Source organism: Seriola lalandi, unplaced genomic scaffold (genome assembly GCF_002814215.2).
Source record: "Seriola lalandi dorsalis isolate HSWRI2012SDOR001 ecotype SW California unplaced genomic scaffold, Sedor1 jcf7180002054572, whole genome shotgun sequence".
Lineage (NCBI taxonomy): Eukaryota > Metazoa > Chordata > Actinopteri > Carangiformes > Carangidae > Seriola > Seriola lalandi.
In genome coordinates this window covers 1,862,050-1,888,664 of record NW_019525125.1, presented here as the reverse complement: position 1 = coordinate 1,888,664, position 26,615 = coordinate 1,862,050, and the positions used below count along the sequence as shown (strand labels likewise).

Sequence of the window (26,615 nt, the reverse complement as noted above, 5' to 3'; positions counted from 1 at the left end):
GAGCGACAGTAATAAGATTACCCCAACTTTCTGGGCTCTCTCTTATGAGCTTGTGCAGATGGGCCTAGCAGGTCTGAGATCTAATCCATTTTGCGCTTTTTAAACAATATGTCGTGTCTGCTAATTGTGTGACACTGCAAGAGCACAGGAGTGGCCCCTCTTTGGCCATTTACTATCCAGTTATCCTCCATTAGTACAACTGAAGTGTTAAATAAAACTAAAAGAAAGGCCTCTTCACCAAACAGTAGACCGATCTATGTAATTAACAACAGATAGAAACCAAGTCTTCATCTTGTGGATGGAGCCAAAACACAGAATCCAAACAGTTCAGCATCCAAACAGTAAAACATGGGCCTTCTATGGTTTGGTCTGTGAAGATTTGGTTTGGTGATGTTGTGGTCACCTGTGAAGGCATCACAGTCAACCAGTCTCTGTTCAGGTAGCTGAGAGGATCCATGTCACTGGACATCAGGCTGTGGAAGCAGATCCGACTGATCCACTGGGCAATTTCCAACACCTCTGACACTATCAGCACCTGAAAGACAGAGTAGGAAACAGGTTTCTGTTAGTGTTTAAGGTAACTTAGTACATTTACTCAAGTACTTTACTTGAGTATTTCCATTTTCTGCTCTTTTATACTTTAACTCCACTAAAATACAGAGGCAAGTATTGAACATTTAATTTAACCAAAATTATTTGATGAAGTTTAGTTACTTAGCAGATTCAGATTAATAATATAATCAAATAAATTATGATGTATCATTATAGACTAAGATAAGATTATTTATCTCCAGCAGTATATACATATAAATCTTTAACAACTGCAACACTAATGTGATGTACACATAATGCATCAATAATTTTAATCCATTAATATATATTGTTCTGAAATGAGCCATTTAGCAAACGTGGTACTTTTACTTTTGCACTTGAAGTACATTCTAATGCTAATACTTAAACTTTCATCTAAGAAAATTTTTAAATGCCAACATATAACAGTTTATTTCTACATTGAGTACTGAGCACTTCCTCCACCACTGGTTTCTATTGTTATTTTGCATTAAAATAACTTTTAAGCAAAAACAAAAAATACTTTACTTAAGCTTCTCAAAAGTTAATATTTTCTTCAACAAATGTAAATGGAATATATCTTTTTGTTTAGGACAGCTGGTCCAACAAAACAAACAACTTTAAGCTGTCACCTTGTCACCTGCTTGATCAGCATTTTTCTCTGTTTTCTGACATTTTATACACCAAATGACTGATTGAGAAATTATCCTTCAATTAATAAATGATAAAAATAAGTTGAAGCTCTGTTCGTCTTGCCGGATCATACTTCATTGTCCAGTACGGGAAACAACACGCCTCCACTAATGCAACTAAAGACAAGACGGCCACTAGGGGGTGCTGCTCCTTTGTCTACACATCAACAGAAAACTAAATGGCTCTGACATCAAGTACATAAGAGTATTGTTGAAAATCACTAACAGTTAAAGGCAAAAAAAAGAGCTGTGTTTGGGTTATACGTGTTCTACCTTGACATCCAGATCCTTGGACTTCATCCCGAACAGCACCAGAGACGAATTAACCAACACCAAGTTACTGAAAGCTTCGCTGGAAAATCTGCCATCACACAGACAGAAGCAGTGGTAGTGAGCCTTTGTGTACAATGTGTGTGTGTTTGTGTGTACATGTGTGCACTCATACCCTCCTCCCTGGATGTCCGGGCAGTGCAGGATGAGCCAACAGCAGCTGTACTGAAGAGAGAGCGCTGTAAGCCTCATCACCAGTCTCTCACTGGCTCGTTCCTGACATAGTTCATCCTGCTCCTACACACACACGGTCTTATATGTTTACAGTCTAATTTTGTCATCCTGATTGTCCATGCTTCAGTTTTATTATGTCAAATACAGGCCAGGTTAAGACAAAAAAAAAAAAAAAAACACACACTCAGGGATCTACCTTAGGCTACTACAACAGCTCACATTTTAGTATAATGTACATTTCCAGAGGATTAAATCCATCTCTATACAGTCATCTTATAATCACCACTCTGATGCCCTGACTTTCCCTTTTTTAACAGAAATAATGTTTTCCTACTCTTATTCCAACTGTTTGATGTTGTTTTTAAATCAGACTATTGAGCTAACTCAGCACTTATTGTTTTTTTCACATTAAAAGCCTACCTGTAAAGGGAAGCCTACAACATTTTTAATGTGAAATGTCAGGAGCGAGTGTTGAGTTTCATAGCTTAACATGGGAAAAAGGCAAAGTGGATCACCTGATGTGACTCTTGCTGTGCTGATGACGTAGTGCCGTGGGAATGATCGTTATACTGAATTTATCAGGACAACAGGTAAACAGTTAGCATTAAAACTGAGAAACATTGAAATTTAGAAATAAAGGCCAGTCTCTAATAAAAGCCTGTCTCAAATAAAAGCCCACTTCTCTCTGCCACTGAGGTAAATATATTATGACTATATATTATTATATATAAAATTTATGGTAAGTTGCTTTTGTCAGGACAGAGATTTTATTCTTCAGCATCTCCATGCTATACTCAGGAAGCTCAGCAGAGGGAGATGAAAACACTGATTTAATCCAGCATCATCGCAGGTTTGTGTTTTTTGAGGGATGCAGCAGGCATCTCTGTCCCAGGTACCTGAATGACGATAGCGCTACTTTCATCCACTGTGATCACGGCGTAGTGATGGGTCCCTCCGAGCATCTGCAGGGACGGACAGTGGCTCCTCTCCAGCACAGTTATATTAAACCTGTACCACAACACACACACACACACACACACACACACACGTCTCACCATATGGCGTTTCTGTGATAAGTTATCATCACTGGCAGGAACATTTTATTTAAAAAGCTGACTGAGAATTTTTTCTCTCACTATTTTAATTAAAAAAATAAAAAAACACAGCTATATGTTCCGATTCTGGTCTCAGTTTTGAATATTATGTCAGACAGCTTGTCTTGTCCTGTTTTTATCATCTAATAAATTTATCCATGATTCGATCAGTTTTAAGTTTTAAAGATGAAGAAATATTCTTGAGCCATTTTATTTATTGTCAATTTATCAAGATATAGATTGTACAACTATCATGGTCATATTTAAATAGTGAACAAATACTTTGATACTAGACGATGCCAAAATATGACAAATAATGAATATGTGAAATTTTTCGACTGTGGACGTCTAGTCTGAGTCTAGTCACAGTGAACAACAACAACAAGAAGTGCAGCATATAAAGTTACAGACAACGAAAAGCCAGATAGTCACAGATTTGTTCTGTTCATAGAATTCAGCATGAGTGAGTTTCAGTTGTTAACTTTATATTAATGTAATCAAAATATTCATATCCTGCATTGTTTCTGTTATTGTTTGTAAACTGCAGCAGCTGGCATCTGCTGTATGCTCCACACACAACGTTCAGAAAGGCCAATGTTATCTAACATCGCTATCATAGTGACAGCTCATAATGTGAGCCGGGTGTCACAACATAAGTCGGCCACTGTTATTATTGGTCAGGCTGTCACAATATGTGTGTGCGTGCGTGTGTTTCGTGGTTTCAAATTTGGCATTGAGAGTCAGTGGTTTTGGTACCAACTCTGGTCAAAATTTCTGGTATTGTGACGTTTCTCAATCTACATCTTTTACTAAGCTGGATATGATGTAATTGGACTTGGCTGGACGAATGGGAGAATTTACCCTGACTCAAGTGTCTGTAGCAGCAGTGGACAGTTAAGAAGCCCCTCCGTCACAAACAACACATGAGGCACGTTGTCTTCCAGGCACCAAGACGCTTTCTCCTCCTCTAGTGGTAAAAACAAAAATACACATACATTTAGAAAATAAAAATGGAAAACATTAGTGTGCAGTAGTGTGAATACTGAGTGACAGCAGACCAGTGTCAGAGATGCTGGTGTTGAAGGTGAGGTGACCGATGCCTCTCTCTCCGCAGACTGTGGACCACGGAGACTGGCCTGGATGGTCGTACTCCACCACCAGACGAAAACTGTTCCAGGGGAAGTCGGGGCCTATATGCTGCTCATACACCACTACACACACACTATCACACACACTGGTAGAACAGGATGGGAGTGTGAAAACAATACTTTGTTCAACATAACGTAGCAGCTTGAAATATTTCCTTCAACACAGTGAAACAATTAAGTCATTTCAGCCACTCCTGTTACTTTCTCATATAGTGGGATGAAAGTCACAGCACAGTGAAAACAAATGTGTTTTTACTACGTATTCATAAAATAATGGAACACTAAACAGCAAAATCTAAAAAGTTGCTGTTTGTATTTTAATATTGCCAAGATAGAGATTTACCACCAAAATATCTAGATGTGATTTATGAAAATTGTGTTGAAATACAATGGTGCCTATTTGCTATCTTTCATTATTGTCTAGTTATATTTTATACTATAAGTTATATATTTTCATTTTCAGGAAAGAAACACACGTTTGGATTTGAGCAGAGGCTGTTCTATAAATTAGGGTTTTGAAGAGATGAGTTCTTCTTATTCCACAGATCATCATACTGAACTCTTGTCATATATCATTTTTGAAATGGAAATAAATCACACCGTCCGATGGATCCAGCAGCTTTGTTCTGACGAGAGAACGGAAGTTGAAGTTATTTTAGAAAAATCAGTAGCATACAGGATTTATGCTATGAAGCAACAGTTTTTTGGGATTTTAATTCACAGATATTAAACAGGTTAGAAGATTGTCTTCAGTCGATCTATCACACAGTTGGCTACAGAATGTTTTATTGTTGGTGCAGGAAGTGGAAATAGGGCTTTTAGTTATTTATATAAATGTGTCTTTGAAGCATATACGCAAATTATTTTAGTTTCTACAACTTTACATTTGATGGCATTATTATTATACTCCTGCTTGTTAACTGATTGATTCAGCTGATTAATCATCATGCTGCTGCTGGTGTTTGTGGGCTCTCTCTCTCTCTCTTCAGGTCGCCCACATTTTGTATTGGGTCTAATTATCCTTGGGTCTAAGCTGCTTCGAGATAAATTTCATGGAGTAAAAACACAATATTTCCCTTGAAACGGTGCAACATAGAAGTAGGAAGTAATATAAAATATAAATAGTTAGGTGTCAAATTTGAACTTAAGTACTGCACTTGAGTAAATATATGCAGTCCTATTAAAAACTGCAATAAATACGAAAAGACTTATTAACAGCTGTATATTTTTACCTGCTGACCACACTGGCACCGTTCAGTTTGGTCTTGTTCTCCTCAGGACAAACTGCAGTTACAGCTGAACCTGAGAGAATAAAAAACATGAACATACTCAACTGTACGACACTACCTCATCATGTTTTTATATAGTGTTTTTTTGCAAAATACTGTGGCTTGCCAGTGGTTTTGTTCATTATTGATGCTTTTAGTTTGTTTTTTACCTACATAAGAGAAAATAAAAATGAACTGGAGTCTACTAGAGTGATGTGGCCGAAAGAGAAAAAGAGCCGCTCACCAGCCACTTGGCTCAAGCTGTTGATGATTATAGATCTGTTGACGTCAGAGTCAACTGATATTATGACAAGGACCTACAGAAAGACCGGGATCATAAACACAGAAACATTGTGGCTGCTGGTCAAACTGAATATAAAGTGAAAATTAAGATTTTGGATGGAACAAAACATCAGTTCAACATTTCAGTAACAAAAATGCAATATGTGACACAATTTGTGCACAATTCCCTAAGCAAGCCAAAAAAGTACAGCTTTGTTCTTGTTGTGAACACTGACTTTCTCCACGTTCTTCTGTCCTTTCCTGCTGTGCAGCCATGCAGCAAGCAGCTGCTGCAGCTCCTGCAATTTGAGGTTGGACTCCTGGTTCTTGTGACTGAGGAAGAGGATGATTTTCAGCCTCTTCACCAGCTGCTCCAGACTCTGCTCTGCACACACCTCAGCTGCCTTAGTCAGGTACTCTATACAGCATAAGAAGAAAGCTATAAATATCACAGTATGGTGAGTAATATGTTCTGGGTTTCTGCAGAGTTCATTAAGTTAAATTTGAGACTTCTTAAGACCTTTTCAATATCACAGAGAAAGCAATTTAGAACCTGTTTCACAGTCATACAGTCCAAAGTATGAACGTGTGATGGAAAACCAGGAAGCATAATATAGCCTAAATAATTTCTTCATTATATCACTTTTTTACATCCAAGCCGTGTACAGCAATAATTTATAATGATAAATGATGTAACACAACCTGGACCTGGATAAGCAGCAGCAAATGGAGGAAACTGAATCCAATGCGTTTCAAGACGTTTTAAGACCAGCAGTGTTGAGCAACATTTAAATCAAAATGTAATCACAGTTGTGTCATGCTAACACTGTCAATCAAATGATTCAATGATTAAACGAGACCCAAGCAGTTCTGTTAAAGCAAATTTTGCTGAGTTTCAAAATCTGTCTTTTCTTAATGAAGATTTAATGTCAGAAAGAGAGAAAGAGATCTGACCAGGTTTTAGGGGCTTTAAAGTCAAACAGCAGGAGTGATGGCGGCTTAAACTGACCCAAAGCAGTACTGAGGTCACACTTCAGCAGCAGCTCCTTGAATGTCACCAGCATGTGAATCAGAGCAGCCTGGCTGAAAAGCCGATCCTGATCTGCATGCAACACAGTGGAAGTTTACAGATTTCACTATTTCAATATTGAAAAGGTTTAATGGATTAATAACTGCATACTACAATATACACTCACTAAGCACTTTATCAGGAACATCTGTACATCTGGTTATTCATGCAATTATCCAATCAGCCAATCAAGTGGCAGCAGAGCAATGCATGAAGTACTGCTGATAAAGGTCAGGAGCTTCAGTTATTGATTTTGACCGTGGCATGAAACACAGATTCTGGAGTTTACTCTTAATGGATGGGCTACAACTGCTGAAGACTCCTGTCAGAGAATCTCAGAGGAATGTTTCCAACATCTTGTTGAATCCGTGCCATGAAGAACTGAGGTTGTTTTAAGAGCAAGGGGAGGCCCTACTCAGTATGGTGTTCCTAATAAAGTGCTCAGCGGTTGAACACAAGCCATATATAAAACTCATACAAATGTGTTTTACAAAGTTACAAAATTCATACCTCTGATCGGCTCTGTGCTCTGCGCATGCATTGTGCAGAGGGCCTTCTCCTGCTGTTTGAGGAGGAAGTGTGTTTGGTCGGGGGCCAGGCAGCTGAAGTCTCCCCACAACGGGAAGTTGAGCCCCAGCTGTCTGGCAGAGTTCAAACAAGGCTGAGCGAGGGCCAGCAGCTCACAGTAGGCACGCTGCTGGCTGTCTGCAACAGAGCGAGAGGCTCAATAAACAAACCAAAAACACCACCTGAAACATCTTATCCATCATTCTCTCCAACACAGACATTGTACAACAATTCAGTCTGGTCAGTGAGAAGTGCTTCAGTAACTTTAACTGCACCAGTTTTTATAGTGTGGTTTAACCCGTAGTGTTGTAATGTCTTGTACCTGTAGCTTGGACCTGTATTACGTTGCTGCCCTGTCTCTCCTGAGGGTTGGACTGACTGATGTGTTGACCAGCTGCTTCCTGCTCTCTGGTAGCATTTCCGGACACAGCAACACTCATATACGTTGGCCTCCCGTCTGATCTTTGTATCTGCTCTGGAAGAAGCTGCAGCTCAGATGGTGGTGACTTCTGCTCCACCTGTGGCTCTGATTGAAAGGAGGAGATGAGATTAAAGTGTGTAACATTAGCAAGTCATTACACCATGAGCACAGTAAGTATCAAAGTATCTTGAACTTGAACCCAAAAAATGTTTACGTTTGGAGTTTTATTTTTTAATTCTATATTAATACACTCATGCAAGTCTGTTTAGCACTGCAAACATCATTACTGCACTTTGTATGAATTTAACTGATAAATAAAAACTATTATTTTTTAAAGCATCTTCACTTCACTTTTAGTGTCTAAAACATTTGCATATTGCTGTACATTCATGTTGATTCAATTTTGATGATATTTTAAATTATTTAAATGGAATAAGATTTGTTTATAAAATAATAAAAAATTTAAATTTATCAAATCTGTGTTTTGGTTGCAGCAGATTTATCCCGTGTCCCCAGATCTGGTGGCCACATTTTTTTTTTTTTATGACCACCAAGTGGCGCCATAGTTTTAAATAAAAAAATTCAATCCTACAGAGAGAAGACGTTCATTAATCTTACTCAGTGCACACTGAATTTCTGTTTTAGCTAAATTACAAAAAATCTCTTTTATCATAAGAAGCAAATATTGATCAAAATCTCCCAAAAATCGGTGAAAAAAAAAAAAAACCATCAATTCGACTAATATGTCTTTTTCAACTGAATCTACTAAATCTAGGCTACCTGGGGCAGCCAGTGACTGAATGGTTAAGGCGCATACAACATGAATGCACTGTCCACTCTTTGATTCCCTGCAGGAGGACCTTTGTTGCATGTTGCTGTTTCTCTCTAGACTGTCAACGATCAAATAAATCAAAATGGCAAAAAACGAATCTTTAAAAAGTAAAAAACCTAGGCTACCTACCACTAAGCTATAATTCGTCATTACAACCAAATGAGCCACAGCAGCTGCACAGTCTATACCTGGAGAGCTGGCTGAGCTCTGAGATGTGCCCGTAAGCGGAGCTGTCTGCTGGGATCTTAGTATCATGAAGGTGGACAGAGGGTCGAGGTCCTTCTCTGGTGGACGTCTGGTAACCACACCTCTGTGATTATCTCTGATATTCACCCTGGAGGACGCAGTCCATTCAGGAGTGTGGGCGCTCTGCTTGGTCTTACAGTCGTCTCTAACTGTGTTGGTGTGGTTCTTACGAGCAGAAGACACATCTGCGACTTCTGAGAACCTCACAACAGAAATGTCATCTTTGGTGTTGGTGGCAGCAGCAGGTTTTGAAAACAATACAGTTGCAGGTTTTTTTACATCCTTATTGTTTGTGTTGCTGGTGTGCAGCGTGTCAGTGAGAATTTCTTTTTGCAGAAGGGGATCATCTGCTTTTGCATGAAAAGTTTCATGTTTCTTCGGGTGAAGCATCCGAGTTTCTTTTGTGGGACTCTTCAGGAAGGATCCATCTATGACTGAAACCAGAGGAGATGAGGAAAAGGACACACAAATTGAAGTATGTCAGACTGGTTTGGAGCAATACATACACAGAAACAGGCTGGATACACTTACATTTGGGCTAACAATTCTTTTCGTTATTGATTAATATGCCAGATATTTTCTTGATTAATCAACTAATTATTGAGTCTATAAAATGTCAGGAGCTAGTGTGAAGTTTCCATCACAGTTCACCACAGCCATATTGTTTACATACTGAAGTCGCCTTCTTTTGTCTGACCATCAGTCCAAACCCTAAATATATTCAGTTTACCATCCTAGTCAAATTTGTGAAGCTATAACAACTATACTCACATGGGACATGTTCAAGTGACAGTTTTTCAAAGTCCTCCATCTTTTTGTCCTTGGTGGATGGAAACTCAGACCTCATGCTCTCTGTGAACTCACGGCTGCTGCACAAATACACCTGTGGGTCTCCCATCCTCAGCTGTGATTGCAGTTCACCGCCAGCACAGATAAAGCTTTGTGTCTCTGATTTAATGACTTTAACGGCTTCAGACAGCGGGTTGAAGTCAACTACTGGTTCATATGTTTGAGGCTCTGTGAGAAAATAGGGCAGATTAGATTTTTAATAACATTCTTTGTAGATTTGTTTGTAGTGTAGGTCTTTGAACTGCCAGGATCAGGGGTTCATTTAACACTGACTTCCAGAATCACGGTTCTATAATGCGTTTCAAATTAAATCACTCGACAGCACCTCTTGAATGTCAAAATTTTGTGACTGAACTGATAAAAATCACAATTAATTTCTCCAAAATAGTTTGCTGATAATTAATTAATACACAAGCAGACTAATTTCATGACTTAAATCAAAAATAAACTACAAAGGATTATCATGAGCAATGAGTTTATACAGATGCATGTGTGTATACATACACTCCATCACATGTTCAGAATCAGTCCAGCAGAATCAGAGATCTCCTGACTTTTAGTCCTGCCAACATCCAAAAATGCTGTGACATACAACTCCCATAACTGTTTGAGCCTCCTTGTCTGGTAAATGCCCATGTCCTTGAAACACTGTCCCTGGTTTGTAAAGCAGGCTTTCTGTTAAAAGTCTCTGAAGTCCACTTAAGCTCCCTCCAGAGCCACAGGAGAAGATAACAGTTATGCAACGGTCTTCAATGGTGAGGACAGAGGGGCGGATGAAGCCTTGTGTACCTCTGGGGCTTTGAACTCAGTCTATGCTCAGGAAGCACTATGACATCTAGTGGTTTGCAAAGATTATAGCAGCCCATAAGACAGAGCCCACTGCCAATATTTATCAAACTGCTAAAAGTAAAATTAAAAAAGATAAAAAGTAAAAATCGTTTACTTTTATTTCTGCTTTTAGTCTATTATTTGCATTTGAACATTTGATAGGATCACACACACCACTTTTCCCTTTTTCTTGTCAAACATACGATCAAACAACAACAATAAATCTGACTGTCAATTTATTTATTTTTATTTATGTATGTATTTTCATTGCCTGCACATGTTATTGAGGTAGATTGTTGTTAATTTCCCATTTTAATTATTCCTGGAGAATTCACCCAAATAAAATGAACTAAAAATATAGAATTACCACCAACCAGCCAAGTTGCAGAAAACATGATCACAATCTCCCCTTCCTGAGTTACAGCTTTGAATAATGGCCGGAAATGTTTTTGCAGAACATGATGTCACAGTGAAGAGGACCTTTGAAATTTCATCACTTCGTCACTTTCATCCTATGAGTCATATCTGTTAAACTGTCTCATAATTAGTCTATGAATTTGTGAGTTATGGTCAAAAACTGTTCATCCTTAAGTCCAAGTGGATTGTATGTGGACTTATTTCAATACGTTGTGTCAGCGCTTTTGTCAGATGAAGAAAACTGACATGACTTATGACATATGTCTGACAAATCATCTGACAAAGCTCCAACACAACGTTTTAAAACAAGTGAAATCAGCTACAGAGCTACGGTATCATATACCAATAACTAATAGTGAGTAAAGTGATCTCAGTGTATAAAAGGGGGGAGTGCAAAACTGCAAAACTACAAAACTACACCTTGTAATTACCTGCCAACAGAAAGCGCACCACAAAGGTTGGATGCTTCTCTGCTTTCCAAAGTGCCGTCTCCATCTCTCTGTGAGCTCTCACTGACACCAGAGATCTACATGACAATCATTAATGTCACAAGCACTTTTCTACACTGTGCACAACACAAACTATGTCACAGAAGAACATTATTCTTGCATCAGTGTAGTATTAGCAGTCTGACAACAGTTTGACCTGGTATCATCACTCACTGTCTGCGGAGTGGTGACAGCTCTTCCATCTCGAGCTCAGAAGTGGACAGACGGAGACGGGTGTGACTGGTCGTCGGAGTTGGAGTCAGAGTCAAGTCCAGCTCCATTTCAGTTGGAGGCTTCATACATCCTTTTAGAAACAAAACATTTAAGCCCAGGGGTGGGGACACCACCATCTGAATACTAAAATAACAAAAATAGCCAGTTACAGTAGTAAAATAGCCAGATTTTTGAACCAGCCATTGTAGAATGGTTTTCTTTTTACATAAGAAAGAGGACATCTAACAGGTCACACTTTTTGTGTATGTTCTCTTTAACTTGTACCTGTGAAATCTGAGTCCATCACAACTCCATTCATCTTGCATTCTTCACTGGGCTCCTCTGGAAAATCATACTGGGAAATGTCTACTGATAGAGATGCATCTGAAAGAGAAGCTGGAAGAAATGTAACTATATTAGTTTATTTTTCTATATTGTTATGTATTTTTATTTCATTTAAAACCTTCTTATCTTGTCTTCACCTTGATGAAGCACATCCAGGACTGGAAGTCGCTCGTCCAGCAGTTCAGGAGCAACATTCATACGACCACAAAGACTTGAAAAGGAGGTGCAGTTTTCTGTGGTCAGTTTTAAAGTGTCCACTACAACAGGTAGGAGCAGAGACTACGGAGGAAAAATTATAGAAATTAAGTAATCTCTTACATACGACAATAATTTGGCATTTAACTTTTTCTAAATTACCTCTTCCTTCATGAGTGGTTCTTTAGCAAACTCCTCACTTATGCTTTCACACATCTGAGTGTCACACACATCAGGGGGTTTTTTATAAGACGCACAGTGTCTGAAAAGGTTGTAAAACAACAGGTTTTAATTATTTTAATTATGGCTAACACTGGAACACAGTACACAGTAATGGGCAAGTTTCAAAATGCAACAACCACTATGTTTACAAAATTATGAAACACACTTGTGGGTGAATATATAGAGGCAGTTTTCACCTGAATATAGTCTCCTCAGAGATGGCATCTCCTGTTGAGCTCAGCAGAGGGTCGGCCACAGGAAGCGTCCTCAGCCTGGACAGTTTGGCTTTCAACGTGGGCAAATGTTTCTTAAATTGTGTCAGGTAATCAACAGCCATGAGTTCTTCAGGCAGGAGATCTTTGACAGATGTAAACATATTTTTGGTGAGAAAAAGAATCAGTGTCACGGTCATAACAGTCATTCTTCTAATATACTAGATGCAGAGTTTATGCAATGACATTTTTTTATTCATCGCAGAAAATGCATCAAGGAATGATGGCAAACAAACAATAAGATAAACAATTATTTACACATATGTACATTTATTGATATTTATCACACACATTGTCAGTACTTCCCAGCTGTATATAACAATAATTCCTAGTAATAAAATTAAGCAGTTAATATGACCTGGAATCATACGTGGATTACTAAACATGAGGCTCCAAACAACCACAAACAGATGCAAAGTGTCTCTTTCAGTCTGGGGTTCCTATATAGGAGTGGTGGGGGTCTATGACCAAGGGTAAAATCTGTCTATGCCTGGACCCAGATAAGAGGCAGAAAACTGATGGATGGATTAACCATCTAAAAAATAAATAATTGATTTGTGAAGTTTTGTCCATTAAGAATCGATAAGCTTGCTAGCTACAGTCTCCTGTCAGTTAAAAGTAAATTAATGTAACTACTGTCTATGGTAGGCTATGGTAGGTTGAGTTACCTTTGTTGTCATTTCCAGGGTTCATATGGTCAGTTGTCCACTTGAAAAAAGATTCCTGACATGGACCACCGGCCTGGGACTCTTTTAAAATGCAAACATACTCATCCGGGTCTGACTCCGTCAGTGAGTCAGGATTAGAGCTGGGTATAACCTCCACATCCTCTTTCCCCTCGCTCAGAGTCACGTTAAATCTGAGATATGACAAAACTTTTTCTAAAATCAAAAATCATCCCCCTTTAACTTTTTAACACTTAAAATATTGAAATTCTGATCTTAATGATAAAATGCAATGGGAGGAGCGAAGATGCAGAGCGAGTGAGTGACAGCACCTTTCTGGTGAATTAGCGAGCCGTTTTTTTTCTCCCAAGTCGTCAAGCACAGAGCCACTGACAAAGAGTTTGCAGGTAGATATCACCTTTCCTGTCAGGTGTATAAGAAATGAATATATAAACAAACCCTCCCATTGAGAATCACTTGTCATATATGAAATAAATGGAGAAGCAAAAATGATTATGCTGGTCATCAAAAATCAAAAGCAAGAAATTGGAGAGCATACTTAACATGAACATCATCTGCAAGTTTTACATAGACTAACAATGTGACTGATGAAGACTAATGCTAGTATTAAGAGGGATACAACTTACTTCTGCGAGTACTCTGCCCTTCAAAGTCAAGGAGCAGTGACTGTCTTAGTAGGAAAAGTGTGATAATGACAATGTTTAACCAAGGCCTGGATAAATTGACAACTGATCACTCCCTGATCACTGTACTAAACAAGCTCTTAGTACCTAAGACGTAAGACTCATTAGTAGTGTGGAAATGATGACTAGGCAGGGAAATGGGGCATTCACAACAGCCAGATCACCACACACACATTTACAGATTTCCTTACACATTCAGAAATCAGAGTACACACACGCAGATTGATTGCCCACATATTAGTTAGGCCGCTTGTATACCTCTGATCCACGGCGTCCTGTAGGTGTCTTCAGGCAGCTTGCCACTGTGGGGGTACAGGTCATGGGTACCAGTGAAGTAAGGCGTAGGCAGTGCCAGCAAGCTCATCATGACTTTCAAACTGGTGGTCGCCTGAAATAAACACAGAAAATAGAAAGGAAAGAGGGAGACAGGATCGGTGCTTTAAGTTTGCGGCTTCTTTTCTCACCAAAACTTAAAAAACAATATTAAGCTACCAATTAGCTGTTTTTTGCACCACTTACTGCTGTGAAAGGGTTTTAACAATGTTTAAGCCTTTAAGCTGTTTAAAACCCATTTTTAGAATTGTGAAACCTTTATCTAATTTCAATGTGTTTGCTCCTGCCACCCTTTCACAACAATAAGTGGTTCAAAAAAAGACTGAGAATTGGCTCCTAATATTGTCCTTTAAGTTTCCCCGTTTTCCTCAACTTTGAGATATTATACATGAGATATTCTGAGGTAAAATTAGCAAGCCACAAACTGACCTCAAACACATAGTCCAGAGCTTTATATCTGATAGTAGAGAAAATATGAGTAGGTAAACAGCCTTCGTTTTCCGACCTGTAAACATCAAATGAACATACACAAAAAAAGTGACATATTTTAGTGAAACATTAATTTGATATTTCTTGTTTTCTTATCATTATCTTAACGATATCCTTCAACAGATATATTAAAATTAATATCTAATGTCATCGTATATACATCAATTTAAGTCAATTCCTAAAATAACTGTTAAAATATCACAAAATAAATAGTACGTGGCTATTTCTGTTAGCTTGGTTAGCTAAGTCTTCCGAGTACGCTATGAAGTTAGTTAACTCTCTTTTCTAAAGCCTTCAACTACTAAAATATTCTCAAGTTGCTAAAGCTTCAATGGCACAAACTAAACAATTTAAACTTCAATAAAAGCACCGTGTTAGTTGGCATCAAACTTACATAACGGCGTGAGTTTCATTTAGGTTTGTTTAACGGGACATTCATGGATTCATGTCAAAGATCGTCTATTCAGGATGAATTAACGGTTCCATTTCTGGGCTTTGAGCTTCACGCATGCGCATGAGCTTCAAAACGTTAAAACCCAAATATTAAAATGTCATAATTACACTTACACAAAACAGGATGAATTTACCCTTGTTACTTCCTGAAGAAGTTTTTGACTATTTTGTGAAGTATTTTTTGTAAAGAAAAATGCGGCGACAAAGGTTCGTGGTCCGAGCATGAAGTTTAATTCTTCTGAAATTGTTCACGTTGTATAATGAAAAATGCCAGTTTAAGGGGTATTGCCTAATTTCATCGTCTTATATCTAAAATTGAACAAGGAAATCGAGAGCCGGAAACAGAGACAGCTTCTCTTCAAAGTAAAGATTTGAACAACTCTGCCGGCTGCAGATGTCAATTAAAGGAGAGCTAAGCTAAATAAATAAATAAACTGTCTAAATAATTAACATAATTCATAAATGTATGTAGACTCTTTGACACATTAGTGAGATAATATCCATATTTCCCCATATAAGATGCTGTAGAAACATTATTTAGGTTCTCTCAAATTAATCAAGTAAAGACAGACAATTCAAGACACATGAAGCAATAGCACATCATTCATATTAGTTTATATGTTATGTTTGATTTATTTTTGTTTTTTCTGCAGGGACATTGCATGTATTTCACCACAGGGAGGTACTATTCACTACTCTATCAAAATATCACTACAGAACTGATACAGAGGATGTGTTAGTGGATCTGTGCAGACAACATGTGCAGGTCAATCTGTTCCTCTCCAATCCTACACATGGCATCAATTATCATATCAGGCAGTAACAAAAGGTTTTAGATGAAGTTTTAAGTTACAGATATGAGTTATATTGCAGTTAAAATTGTTATTTTGCAACTCAAACATGGTGTTACTGTTAAGTGCCAGAAAGAAGAGGTTTTGCTGTCCTATTTGTGCAGAAGTGGGTGGGGAGAGTTTTAGTGTGTCACACTTCATTCGTTTCACAAAACAACTGTTGTCCACTCTGAAAGCTTGTAAATCTTGTGGATGAGCTCATGAGGTAGACTCCCTGTGAGAAACATCTGTTTGGATTTTACTAGTTTCTCATCAAGGTGACAAAAAATAGTACTTGTAACTATTCAGACTACCGTGCTGACGCTTCTGCTGTTTAAGGCTTATATGATGAAAAGAGTGAAACCTGGACACTGACTCTAAAACACAAACAATGTTTCAATACCACTTGGTTCTTCAAGAAGTACTGTATGGTACACGATGAAAACTGCAGAGACAATAATACTTCAATCAAGAAATATCATAAATACATCATATATACCCCTCCGGAAAAGTAAAAAATTACAGGAAAGAAAACTTGATAACTTTTTATCATATATTTGATATGATAAAAAGCACTGAAAACGTATTTCTCTTGAAAATCTCCACACAAATGCATCATATTCGTCTGTTAACGTACACAGACATTCATTTATGTTATGGTAAAGGCAGTTTAAAGCTTTGACATCATCAGTGACGTCTGAGTCTGGGAATGTGTGGTTTTCCTGCGTCATAGTAAAAGCTTTTCACACTGGAGTGAAGACCTTAAGGAACTGCACCTAATAAGCCCTAATGAAAAGCTCCCAAACAGTAAACACACAGACTATTCTTGCTTGTGTGATGATAACTTGCTCCTGTCACAGACATTTTTTCCACCTTATTTCTCAGGAAAATTTTGAATGAGTGATTCTAAGTGATTTAAATTGTGCACACTTAAAAATGTATTTTTAATTAATTAAATTTAGCTCCATGATCAAAAACAAACATTTTTGTAAATTAAGTCATTTCCTTTTCATTGGAAATAACTTAATCTCTCCGGTGTCATCCATGAGATTTCTCTGTGTTTCATTTGTTGAAAAATTGAGTTGGAAAAAAACATTTTTTGTGTGTTTGTTCTAATGTGTAGGTAATATTTCTTTACAAGCTGTTTGTACATCTCAACAGCACAATTCTTCACACACACAATCCTTTAACTATTAAACAACTAAATGTTTTGACTTTATGTGCCAACACCACTTTATATGAGCAAAAATGAGTGAAGGGTCATGTTTAAAGCCCCTGTTCTTGGAAATAATAAACTGTAGATTATCTATATTACTGTGTTGTAAGTAAATGGAAAATAAATAACTATATATAATGTGCCACCAATCTTGGCCAGTCTATGATGTGCACACAAACTCACAAAGAAAGACATCGAAATGCAAGACTTGCACAAACAAAAAAACTGTTACCTGATACTACTGTGTGTGGATTTTGTAGTTTCTGCCCCCTCAGTGCAGAATCATTAGTTTCTTTCTTTCTCCTCCCAGTTTGTTCCCCGAGTATCACTCAAAGTTTCTGTTTAAGCTAAGATCTATCTAAAATGACAGGGACACTTTAACACTTTAAACACTGTGTTTTATTGACACTGTACAGCTGCTTTGGTTGATTTGTTTATTTCTCGCATAAAACTTGGTTACAATTCTCCCATTACAACTATTGTGCAAATACAGTAGATACTGTTGCAAAAACAAGACATTTTCTAAAAAGCATTTGTTTACTGTGAAGACAAATTTCAAATAATGACATTTATTGTAACCTTCCAAAAATCTCCTCAGTCGGTACTGGAGGAGATAGTTTGACATTTTTGGAAATACTCTCATGACTGTGCACTGAAAATGAAGCTACAGCTGGAAGTTGGTTAGCTTAGCTTAGCATAAAGCTCATATTTATCATACAAACATATGGGTGGTATCAATCGTCTCATCTAAGAAGGCTAAACTGTATATTTCCAAAAATGACAAACTATTCTTCTAAATTAAAATGTGGTTGATTGTGAAAGCTCATTCTTGACCTTGAAAACCTTAGCTTGACAAAAAAAAAATCTTAAGGCAAAAAATCCTCATACTAGCATTTTCCAGATGTTTCACATTTTAATGACAACTGAGGAAAGTCCATCTGCTGGGGAAGACTGTGTACTGATGTAGTTAAAAAGCTATAAAGTGAACCTTGAGTTAGAATTGTTTTGTCAGATCGAATGATGTTGTCATTCTTCCCACAGCACTTCACACATTTCATCAAGTCTCAGCAAAATCTACAGATATTCCCTTTATTTCTATTATCAAACAGACTATTATATCATGATTATGAATTTCGTCTTGAATTTTAATGTTCATATGTACAGAAATATATATCATGTTGCTGAAAAGGATGAACATATTTTGACACAACTTTAATTTCATCTTCGGATCATTTAGGCAAACTTAAGGCATTAAACTTGGAGACAAAATAAGGAAGATATAAAACAAGAGCACTGTGGCAAAATATGATCCACGGTCATCAGGCACTTTGGAGTTAACAGACATCACTGCTCCATCACTGCACGCACTTTGGCTTATTTTTTGCGTTCTTCAATCTGCTCCACCTCACTGGACTCATCTACCACTTTACCATTGATCATGGTCTGAGTAACGACTTTTACAATCTTCCTGGTCCTGACGTCAGGGTCTTCTGTAACAGAGTTAAACCAGGGTTAGTCACTTCAGCCACAATAAATACTGAATCACACCGATCTTTCTTGTCCACTGGAACAGCACTGACAAGTAACATTTACTTAAAAATACAATGCGAGGACAGGTGGTTTTCTACAAGTGCAATCCTTTAAGCGAGGATTTTACACAGTTTTGTTGTGGCTTGTTGTATTCAGTCATTAATAACATCCAGTACACAAAATAACTTCAACTTACTTTTAGGAGGTGGAGGTGTTTCTTTCACCCTGTAGGACAATAGAATATAAAAACTTCATCCAAGAAAGCAAAGTACAAAGTAGAAGTCATGTTCACTTAGTAGCTGATGCTGAGATATACTTTGCTGCTGAGAGTTAGATTAGAGGATCAATATAGCTAAGGTCTTGAGCTGCGAAATGCTCAATAATTCTCTGTATGTTCATCACTACAAACAACCACATTGTTTTCACATTGGTGTCGCTTTAAAGAAAAACATACAAATACATTTTCAAGAAAGAATTTCTGAAATGTATGTAGTTCTGAGTAATGGCAGTGCTTTCTAGGCCCTCACATACATTTCCTCTCCTTCCAGCAGCCTCCTGTAGGTGGCGATCTCCATCTCCAGGTTCTGCTTGATGCGCAGCAGCTGTTCGTAGTCAGTCTTGTTGCGTTGCATGTCCAAACGCAGCTGAGACAGTTCATCCTCCAGCTGGGTCAGCGTGGCCTGAAGACGGTCCATTTCCACAGAGTATTTGTGCCCTGTTTCTCCAAGGTTTCCCTCCAACACACCAACCTGTTAACAGAGCGTGGTAGCAGGTAATGATCAGTGACAGAAGAAAACAAGTTATTCTATAATTTCATACATTACAGCCAATTGCAAAGTACTGCAAGCTAGTAAACCCCTTTAAGAACTGGCTTTGCAAATGTTTTATGTAGGAAGAAAGGCCCTCACATCTGTTAGATGATACGCACAATGCATTTTGTGTGTATAACCTTTGTTTTTTTAGAAGAAAACTCCCCTATAACTCAGACTGTTCACACAGAACATGGTGTACTATGTCTACAAGTGTCTCCACTGTTGGACAATCAGTACACCTTTGATGTAGATTTCTACCAGCCGACAGTTCTTTGTATATTTACCAGTTGAGCTCATCCGTTCACGACCCCCTCCACTCAACCAGAGAAACTAGAGACTGTCATCGCCATAATATCTCTGCATTCAATACTGTGTGCTCACTATCAGGCTGAGCAATCATCCATGAGCTATATTTGCCTCCAAAGGTGATCTATATGTGCTGTTTGATCTGTGTTGACTTGTAGTGGAGACACAGACAAAACGTTTGGGTCTATGTCTTGTCACAGTGACTGATTATTGGAGCAGAATGAAATTGCTGTGTGCATTTTACCGCTATAGTAGCTCTTTGTTGACAAAGCGAAAGCAGCTGTTATCTATAGTTACGCCCAACATCTGTGATATGCATAGAGTGAGTGCATAAGTGATGAGGTGAAGACAGGTTCTAAAAAAGTAGGTTGCTGGTAGTCAATGTGAAAATGCATCCATCTCCACAGGGAAAAACTCTTTGCTTGCCCTCATAGTGAGAGGACAGAGTAGCTACAAACCTGTCTCTGGAGTTCAGGAGCTTGCTCAGTTTGATCGATATGTTGTGTATGTTATCTGGTCTTGTGCTGCTTTTATGTTTTGGTGAGTCAAAGACAATTTTCGGCTCTAGTGGACAATAAGGTCGTAATGTTTTATACTCCTGAGCTCAGGCTCATGATGGACAGTTAAAAATAAGTATTAAAGCAACAGAGCAGAACCAAAGGTATTATCTTTTTTATTCCATGTATTCTTCTTCATTGTCAAACCTGGTGCCTACATTACCCACAATGCAACTAGACTACCGACAGTTTGGTTAAAGCTTTGGATGTGTTATGCTACTGTGGTAGCAGATAATGTATCCTCATCATTGCAAGCCTAAAGAAGAGATGAGGAGCAGGCTACAGAGGTCTGGTGATCTCAACTCACAATAAATTGTCTTCCTTCTTTCTCTGGAGCGACAAAAAGCTTCACACAACTTTTGTAACACATGCAGTTGTACTCACAAAGACCTGTAAATGGACTTTGATGTATAAAATCGGTGCAGTTCCCAATAAACATTATGTATGTATGGGTAACCAGTTAGCAAGCTAACAGAAAAGTAGAAATGAAGAGCTAGAAGTAAACGATAAATGGTTGAAACGTCCAGCTTCCGCCTCTCAAAGTGGTAGATTAACTATCTATCAAATATCTGAAGATCTAACTATCAAACAACAACATGAAATTCACAAGCAAAAGGGTTGGGAACTATCTTTTGGTCTATCATTCAAAGAGAGAAATATGTCTTTACTCATGGAGGTTCACATGTTCAGACTGCATCCATGCACCATTCCTTTGTGTTATACCTGTTTGCGAAGACCATCGAGCTCGACCTCCAGAGCCTGCAGGAAGCGCCGTCTCTCACCGAGTTCACCTTGGGCACAACGTAAAGCCTCATTGCTTTCTTTGACCTCCGACTGCACTGCTTCTAACTGTGGATACATACATCAAAACGATACATAATGTTATGTACAGGATCTTGTCTATAATACCACAAAAAAAAAGCAAAAGACAAGTGTTAATACCAGAAAAATAAGGACAAACTTATGCAGTGACTGACCTTCTTGAGGTACCAGGCCTCGGCCTCTTCCTTGTTTTTGCGAGCGATGCCCTCATACTGGACCCTCAGCTCAGCAAGTATGGCCCCCAGATCAGGACCCTGAGCCGCGTCCACCTCCACATTCACCTGCTCATTGGCCAGACGCGCCTTGAGGGAGCTCATCTCCTGCAATAATTTAAAGAGGGCAAAGAACAAACACTATTTAATTGTGAAAAATCTCACTGTGATTTCCACCTCACACCCTGGAGTAGTACTCACAGCCTTTTTATCGCAGAGCTGGTTTGGAAGGCAACAGCTCTGAGGCTGCAGTGGCTGCTAACATCTGATTTTGACATCTAACCTTTCTCCTTTAGTCTAAACATATTATGGTAACAAGGAATTAGATCCACTATGCAATGTAGTTCGCTACAGCGGCTACATGGATTTAAAGGGGTCTACTTTCTGTTTTCAAATTCAAATGTGCTTTATTCGCATGCCAGTGTCAAAAACAATGATTCCAAAGCATCAAAATACAATTTAGCCAAGAACAAAATAACTTTCTGTTTTCTTTCTCTCTTTTTTTATTATTTAGGCCAAATGTCTGAGATGATTTCTGATAAACTGACCCTTTGCTTGGCTCCTCTTCCCCTCAGTGACTGTTGCTACATCTTCTCAGGCTTTCCAATCCAACTGCCATATTTACTATTTAAAATTCATGGGGATTATCAAAACCCAACAATGGGTCCCTCTTGTGGCAACCTTTAATTTTTGATCCCCTCAGCATTAAAATCTTTCTTTTCAGTCAAGTCTGCAGGGAGCAGAGCAGCACCTGGGAGGTTCAGCCCACATCCTGGACACCACACCTGACTGTCTAAACACACACAATCCCTTTGGCTGGATGAGCTCAAACACTCCTGTGTTGTGTACATGGGTGTTATCTTGCTATCTGGAAAGTCCATGGCTACAAAGACACAGGGTGTGTCTGTACACTTAACATTATCATGTTTCAGATACTGAATACTCTTAAACCTTCTGAGTGAGCAAACATAAACCGCCTCAGAGCTGATTCATGTAAACTTGTCTCAGTTATGTTGCTGATAGAAAAAAAAAAAACACAAACACTGGAGTGTATTACATCTCTGTGGTTTCTGGATTATATTGATTATAGACCTAATGCAGCTCAGAGAACCCACTGTGCTTCCTACATTTAAACAAGACGCCACTTGACAACTTGTAAAGTGATTATCTTGATGATTAAACACTCATTGATCATGTCTGACGTGACCTTCGCCTCGGTGGGGATCTCACCTCGTCGTGATTCTTCTTGAGGAAGTAGAGCTCCTCCTTCAGGCTGTCCAGGTCTCCTCGCAGAGTGGTGATGATCTGGTCGTGATCAGACTTTGCTCTCCTCAGCGCCTGACAGTCCCTCTCCACCGACTGGCACAAGGTGGCCTCTGCCTCCCATCTGCGGAAAAAAAACACAGTGGAGAATTCAGATAAGAGGAAAGGAGGTCATAAGTAGATGTGTGCAACACCTATTTTATATATGCTGATGTATATATGCTGAATATGCTGCTGATATCATCTTGTATGAAACCAGGCCTGCTTTTGACGGCCTGCAGACCTCTCTGTTTAATTCAAAACTTGCTCTAATCTCCAAAGAGATAAAACGTGTATATACCTTAGATATCCCCAAACATATCTATGCTCTAAATGGAGATCTAACTGGTACAGTAAAGCCTTTTAAACATAAATAGGAATTTGGTTACACAGCAAATTGTCCTACAAAACTCACGCTGAACATCTAGCTTAATAATCAAAAATACAAATTGGATTCTTATACAAAACTTTGGCAAAATAATTGTAACTCCCTTCATCAGTAAATTAATTTTCAGCTCACTTAATCAGCTGATGAAGGTACGTGGACCTTGAGTTAAGGATATATATCTCTTCATGCTGCCTCTTTCTGGATTAGAAATAGACTTGCAAGTTATACAGTATATGCAGTGGACTGAATATTCTTTGATCCAAATGTGCAGGAGAGTTTGTGAAGACACAAGAATGGGTGCACACAAGTGAAAAATACCACGCAAAGATCTGCATGTAAGGTACATGTGCACTCTGCTGCTGATACCATAAATCACTGTCAATTGATGTATTACTCCTTCACATCAGGCCACAGAACATACCATCAACACATTGTGAAAAGCAGCAGCGGTGGGTGTATCATGATTCTACCATCTTTCCTCCAGCTTCACGTTGCCAACTGTGGACTCTTCAGAAACAGACGATGTCCCTCTGACCTGCACGATCTATCAAATCCTGCGCTAACTGATGACGCGGTTGTTTGTCTCCTGTAGGTGCCTGAGCACCGTGGGAATGGGGCTCTTATTTCGCGGTCTGACAGAAAGGTCATTTATTCACATTGCTTTGCAGTCTGGCACTCCCATGTGAACACTCACAGGCAAGTAAAAGAAAGGAACCTCTGTGTGACACTCACTTGACCCTGAAGTCATCGGCTGCCAGCTTGGCATTATCAATCTCCAGCATGATACGAGCGTTCTCCAGCGTCTTCTTTCTCACCTGAGAACATGGAAAGTTCGTTAAGATCTGGCATGGAGAACTGCAGATGATATGTTTTTTAAAAAAAAAAAAAAGTTAGTGTGTTTGTTTATTTACTGCAGCTGGCTGGCAGAAAATAATGCATGTTCTTACTAAAGCATGTCACTGTGAGCATGAAATTCTATCTGGCTGTAGATCCTGGATCTGTTAAAAAGGTTGCTGCAGGAGCTTTGTGCTCACAATGTCACACTGTTAAAACTACTTTTTCTTCATCTCTTGTGTCAATATGTGCAAATGTCATTTTGCTGTTTTTAAACACACAATATATGTTCTGTTTCTATCAAATCAAATGAGAAAGTAAAATTTTTTTCTTTATTTAACAAGCCTAAGCTTATTCATTTATTTAGTGCTTCAAAGTTGTGTATGCACACCCCAACATGATATTAGGTGCACAGACGAAAAGACAAAAATAATCTCAGGTAACAATATTTACAACTCAAAACATAGATATCAATTCCATATCAGTCACTCGGGTGTAATCAAATGCTTCCTGACTGTGCAAAACGTACTTCTTGAGCCTGATCTACTGGACACTGACCTCCTGCCCGATGGCGTGTGCCTGGGCCATCATCCCCTCGATGTCATGTCCTTTTGGAGCCCTCTCCAGCATGAGCTGTTTGATCTTCACCTCCAGTTCGGCGTTGGACCTCTCCAGCGAGCGCACCTTGTCCAGGTAGTTGGCCAGCCGGTCGTTCAGGCACTGCATGGTCTCCTTCTCACTTGCGCCCACGCCGAAGCCGTTGAAGGAGAGGCCGGAGCCCAGCATGTTGAGGCCGTTGCCCACCGAGACGGAGCGGGACAGAGACAGGGTGCTGACAGAGGACAGAGGTGAGACCGGAGGCTTGGAGCGGATGCTGCGTCCACTGTCCCTCACAGACATGCTGGAGAAGGAGGGTTGGCGTATGGAGTAGCTGCGCACAGAGAGGGTGGAGGCCATGGTGTCCACTGCAGAAGATTAAGTTACTTCATCAGTGCTCTTATGAAGCTACATGCGTGCTCCTCTACATAAACAGAGACGAGAGGAAGTACAACTTTTGTGTCAATGAACGAGACAAAATCAATTAAGGGATTGAGAATTTACTCTTGGCCTTGTCAAGGATGAACATTCAATCAACTTTTAAGCTAACATGGACATCTCCTTTGGAAACAACATTGTTTTGTGTCTCCGTGTACTTGTTTTGCATCTCTTTGTGATTGCTTCTGTAGCTCTGTGTCTCTCTGTAGTTATTTGGTGGTTGATTTGCATTTTTGCATCTTGTCATTTTGTGCCACTTTACCAGAATTTACAGTCTCTCTGTGGTCATTTTGCATCTTATTGTAGATGTATGACTGACAAATGGTAACTCTCACCTCAGACAGAGGCTCTGTTCCAGGGACCCCCTGACCTCTTGGGCCCCTGTGCCTGTTACACTCATGCAGTAATTTATCCATCTCTCAGGACAGCTCCTACGTGGTGAGATTGTTTGTCATGTTTAAAATAAAAGTTCCAAAATGAAACACTATAGTTCGGTTCTTGTCAATAAGTTTCGATGTATCCTTTCATCTGTTACAGACTATTTCTGTGTCAGAATAGCTGTGAGCTTTAAATCTGCCTCCTCCTGTGTGAAGTGGAAAACTTTATATCACTCATTCACTGACATTCAGTGGTTATTTGATGAGTAAGAAGAACAGCGGAGAAAGAACAAAACAGTACTTACATGGAGCTCAGTTCTTCAGTAGGTCTTCTCTTTTGCTGCTTGGGCAGGTCTCGACCCTGATGGTGTGAGTGACCGTTGTTACTGGAGCAGATTTCACAGGTGAGTTTGGCTGCAGAGTCATGACTCTCTTTGTTGGGGTGGAGTCGCTGTCGGTGTGTCCAATCCCACTGCAACAAAGAGGAGGATGCAACTTGACACCTTGTGGAGGAATGAAAAAAGTAACTTTGGTGCACATAAACTAAACTAAACCTCTTCTAGTTTTTTTTTCCTGAATCACTCTGATTGCAACTAATAAAATATTATGTTAATGTTATGCAACATCACTTTAATGTTGCAGCTGCTAAAGGCGGGGCTATTTTATTTACTTTTTATACAGCTGAGTAGTTTAATATATATTGATAGTTTCTTTGAAATGTAGTGTAATCGAAGTTGCAGAAAACAGAAATGCTACTACTAATGTATTTCATCCTTATAATTAATTACAGTACTTATTTAGTTATTTTACACCATTGAATATTGCTGATGCATTAACTTGCCAGCAACATAATAATGTTGTCATGGTGGACCTAATTTAAACTATATATTATTGGGTATACTCTATGTTTTGCATGTATCATCTTAATCTGCAAAGTAACAATAAATATAGAGAAGTAAAAAGTACATCAATCCCTCTGAAAGGTAGTTATGTGCAAGTATAAAGTACAATAAAATGGAAATATTCAAGTAAAGTACAAGTACCTCAAAACTGTCCTTAAGTACAGTAGTTGAGTGAATGTACTTTGTTACAGCCCAGCACTGTTTACGCCACACAAACGGTCTATTTGAGTTATATTTGGCCTCATACAGTAACATCTACCCCCTCTGATCTTCATCTGACCTGACTGGTGAAAGCTGGAGCACAAACCGGTGTGGCTAGTCGGCTG

At 38.8% G+C, this 26,615-nt stretch overlaps 2 protein-coding genes across 2 annotated transcripts in view; both read right to left on the bottom strand.

The window, feature by feature from the left end:
- Window positions 1–15,223, bottom strand: part of shoc1 (shortage in chiasmata 1) — a 21,359-nt gene extending 6,136 nt beyond the window's left edge. Inside the window, exons 1-25 of the mRNA XM_023417129.2 lie at window positions 15,192–15,223; window positions 14,654–14,729; window positions 14,150–14,279; window positions 13,520–13,610; window positions 13,191–13,381; window positions 12,448–12,607; window positions 12,191–12,290; window positions 11,971–12,112; window positions 11,768–11,872; window positions 11,450–11,579; window positions 11,219–11,313; window positions 9,465–9,710; window positions 8,636–9,127; window positions 7,517–7,720; window positions 7,138–7,332; window positions 6,568–6,660; window positions 5,795–5,976; window positions 5,521–5,593; window positions 5,241–5,310; window positions 3,919–4,094; window positions 3,722–3,827; window positions 2,663–2,774; window positions 1,708–1,829; window positions 1,536–1,623; window positions 404–535 (exon numbers count right to left, since the gene is read on the bottom strand). Of these exons, the coding sequence (XP_023272897.2) occupies window positions 404–535; window positions 1,536–1,623; window positions 1,708–1,829; window positions 2,663–2,774; window positions 3,722–3,827; window positions 3,919–4,094; window positions 5,241–5,310; window positions 5,521–5,593; window positions 5,795–5,976; window positions 6,568–6,660; window positions 7,138–7,332; window positions 7,517–7,720; window positions 8,636–9,127; window positions 9,465–9,710; window positions 11,219–11,313; window positions 11,450–11,579; window positions 11,768–11,872; window positions 11,971–12,112; window positions 12,191–12,290; window positions 12,448–12,607; window positions 13,191–13,381; window positions 13,520–13,610; window positions 14,150–14,279; window positions 14,654–14,729; window positions 15,192–15,223 (3,543 nt within the window). The remainder of the gene's footprint in view (window positions 1–403; window positions 536–1,535; window positions 1,624–1,707; window positions 1,830–2,662; window positions 2,775–3,721; window positions 3,828–3,918; window positions 4,095–5,240; window positions 5,311–5,520; window positions 5,594–5,794; window positions 5,977–6,567; window positions 6,661–7,137; window positions 7,333–7,516; window positions 7,721–8,635; window positions 9,128–9,464; window positions 9,711–11,218; window positions 11,314–11,449; window positions 11,580–11,767; window positions 11,873–11,970; window positions 12,113–12,190; window positions 12,291–12,447; window positions 12,608–13,190; window positions 13,382–13,519; window positions 13,611–14,149; window positions 14,280–14,653; window positions 14,730–15,191) is intronic.
- Window positions 15,224–17,588: 2,365 nt separating this feature from the next.
- Window positions 17,589–25,823, bottom strand: krt1-c5 (keratin, type 1, gene c5). Its single transcript, XM_023417085.2, has 9 exons — window positions 25,693–25,823; window positions 24,534–24,940; window positions 23,874–23,956; window positions 22,682–22,838; window positions 21,395–21,559; window positions 21,141–21,266; window positions 19,274–19,491; window positions 18,939–18,967; window positions 17,589–18,702 (listed from the first exon to the last, which is right to left on the bottom strand). The coding sequence occupies exons 2-9, from the start codon at window positions 24,930–24,932 to the stop codon at window positions 18,587–18,589; spliced, it is 1,293 nt and encodes a 430-aa protein (XP_023272853.1). The 5' UTR covers window positions 24,933–24,940; window positions 25,693–25,823; the 3' UTR covers window positions 17,589–18,586.
- Window positions 25,824–26,615: the final 792 nt, after the last annotated feature.

Excerpts from the sequence above, each read along its gene's own strand:
- krt1-c5 (XM_023417085.2), bottom strand. The coding sequence starts at position 24,932 with ATGGCCTCCACCCTCTCTGTGCGCAGCTACTCCATACGCCAACCCTCC. Across the intron at positions 23,957-24,533 it reads CACACGCCATCGGGCAGGAG|GTGAGAAAGAAGACGCTGGA; the intron begins GTCAGTGTCCAG and ends CCATGTTCTCAG. Across the intron at positions 19,492-21,140 it reads TCGATGGTCTTCGCAAACAG|GTTGGTGTGTTGGAGGGAAA; the intron begins GTATAACACAAA and ends CTCTGTTAACAG.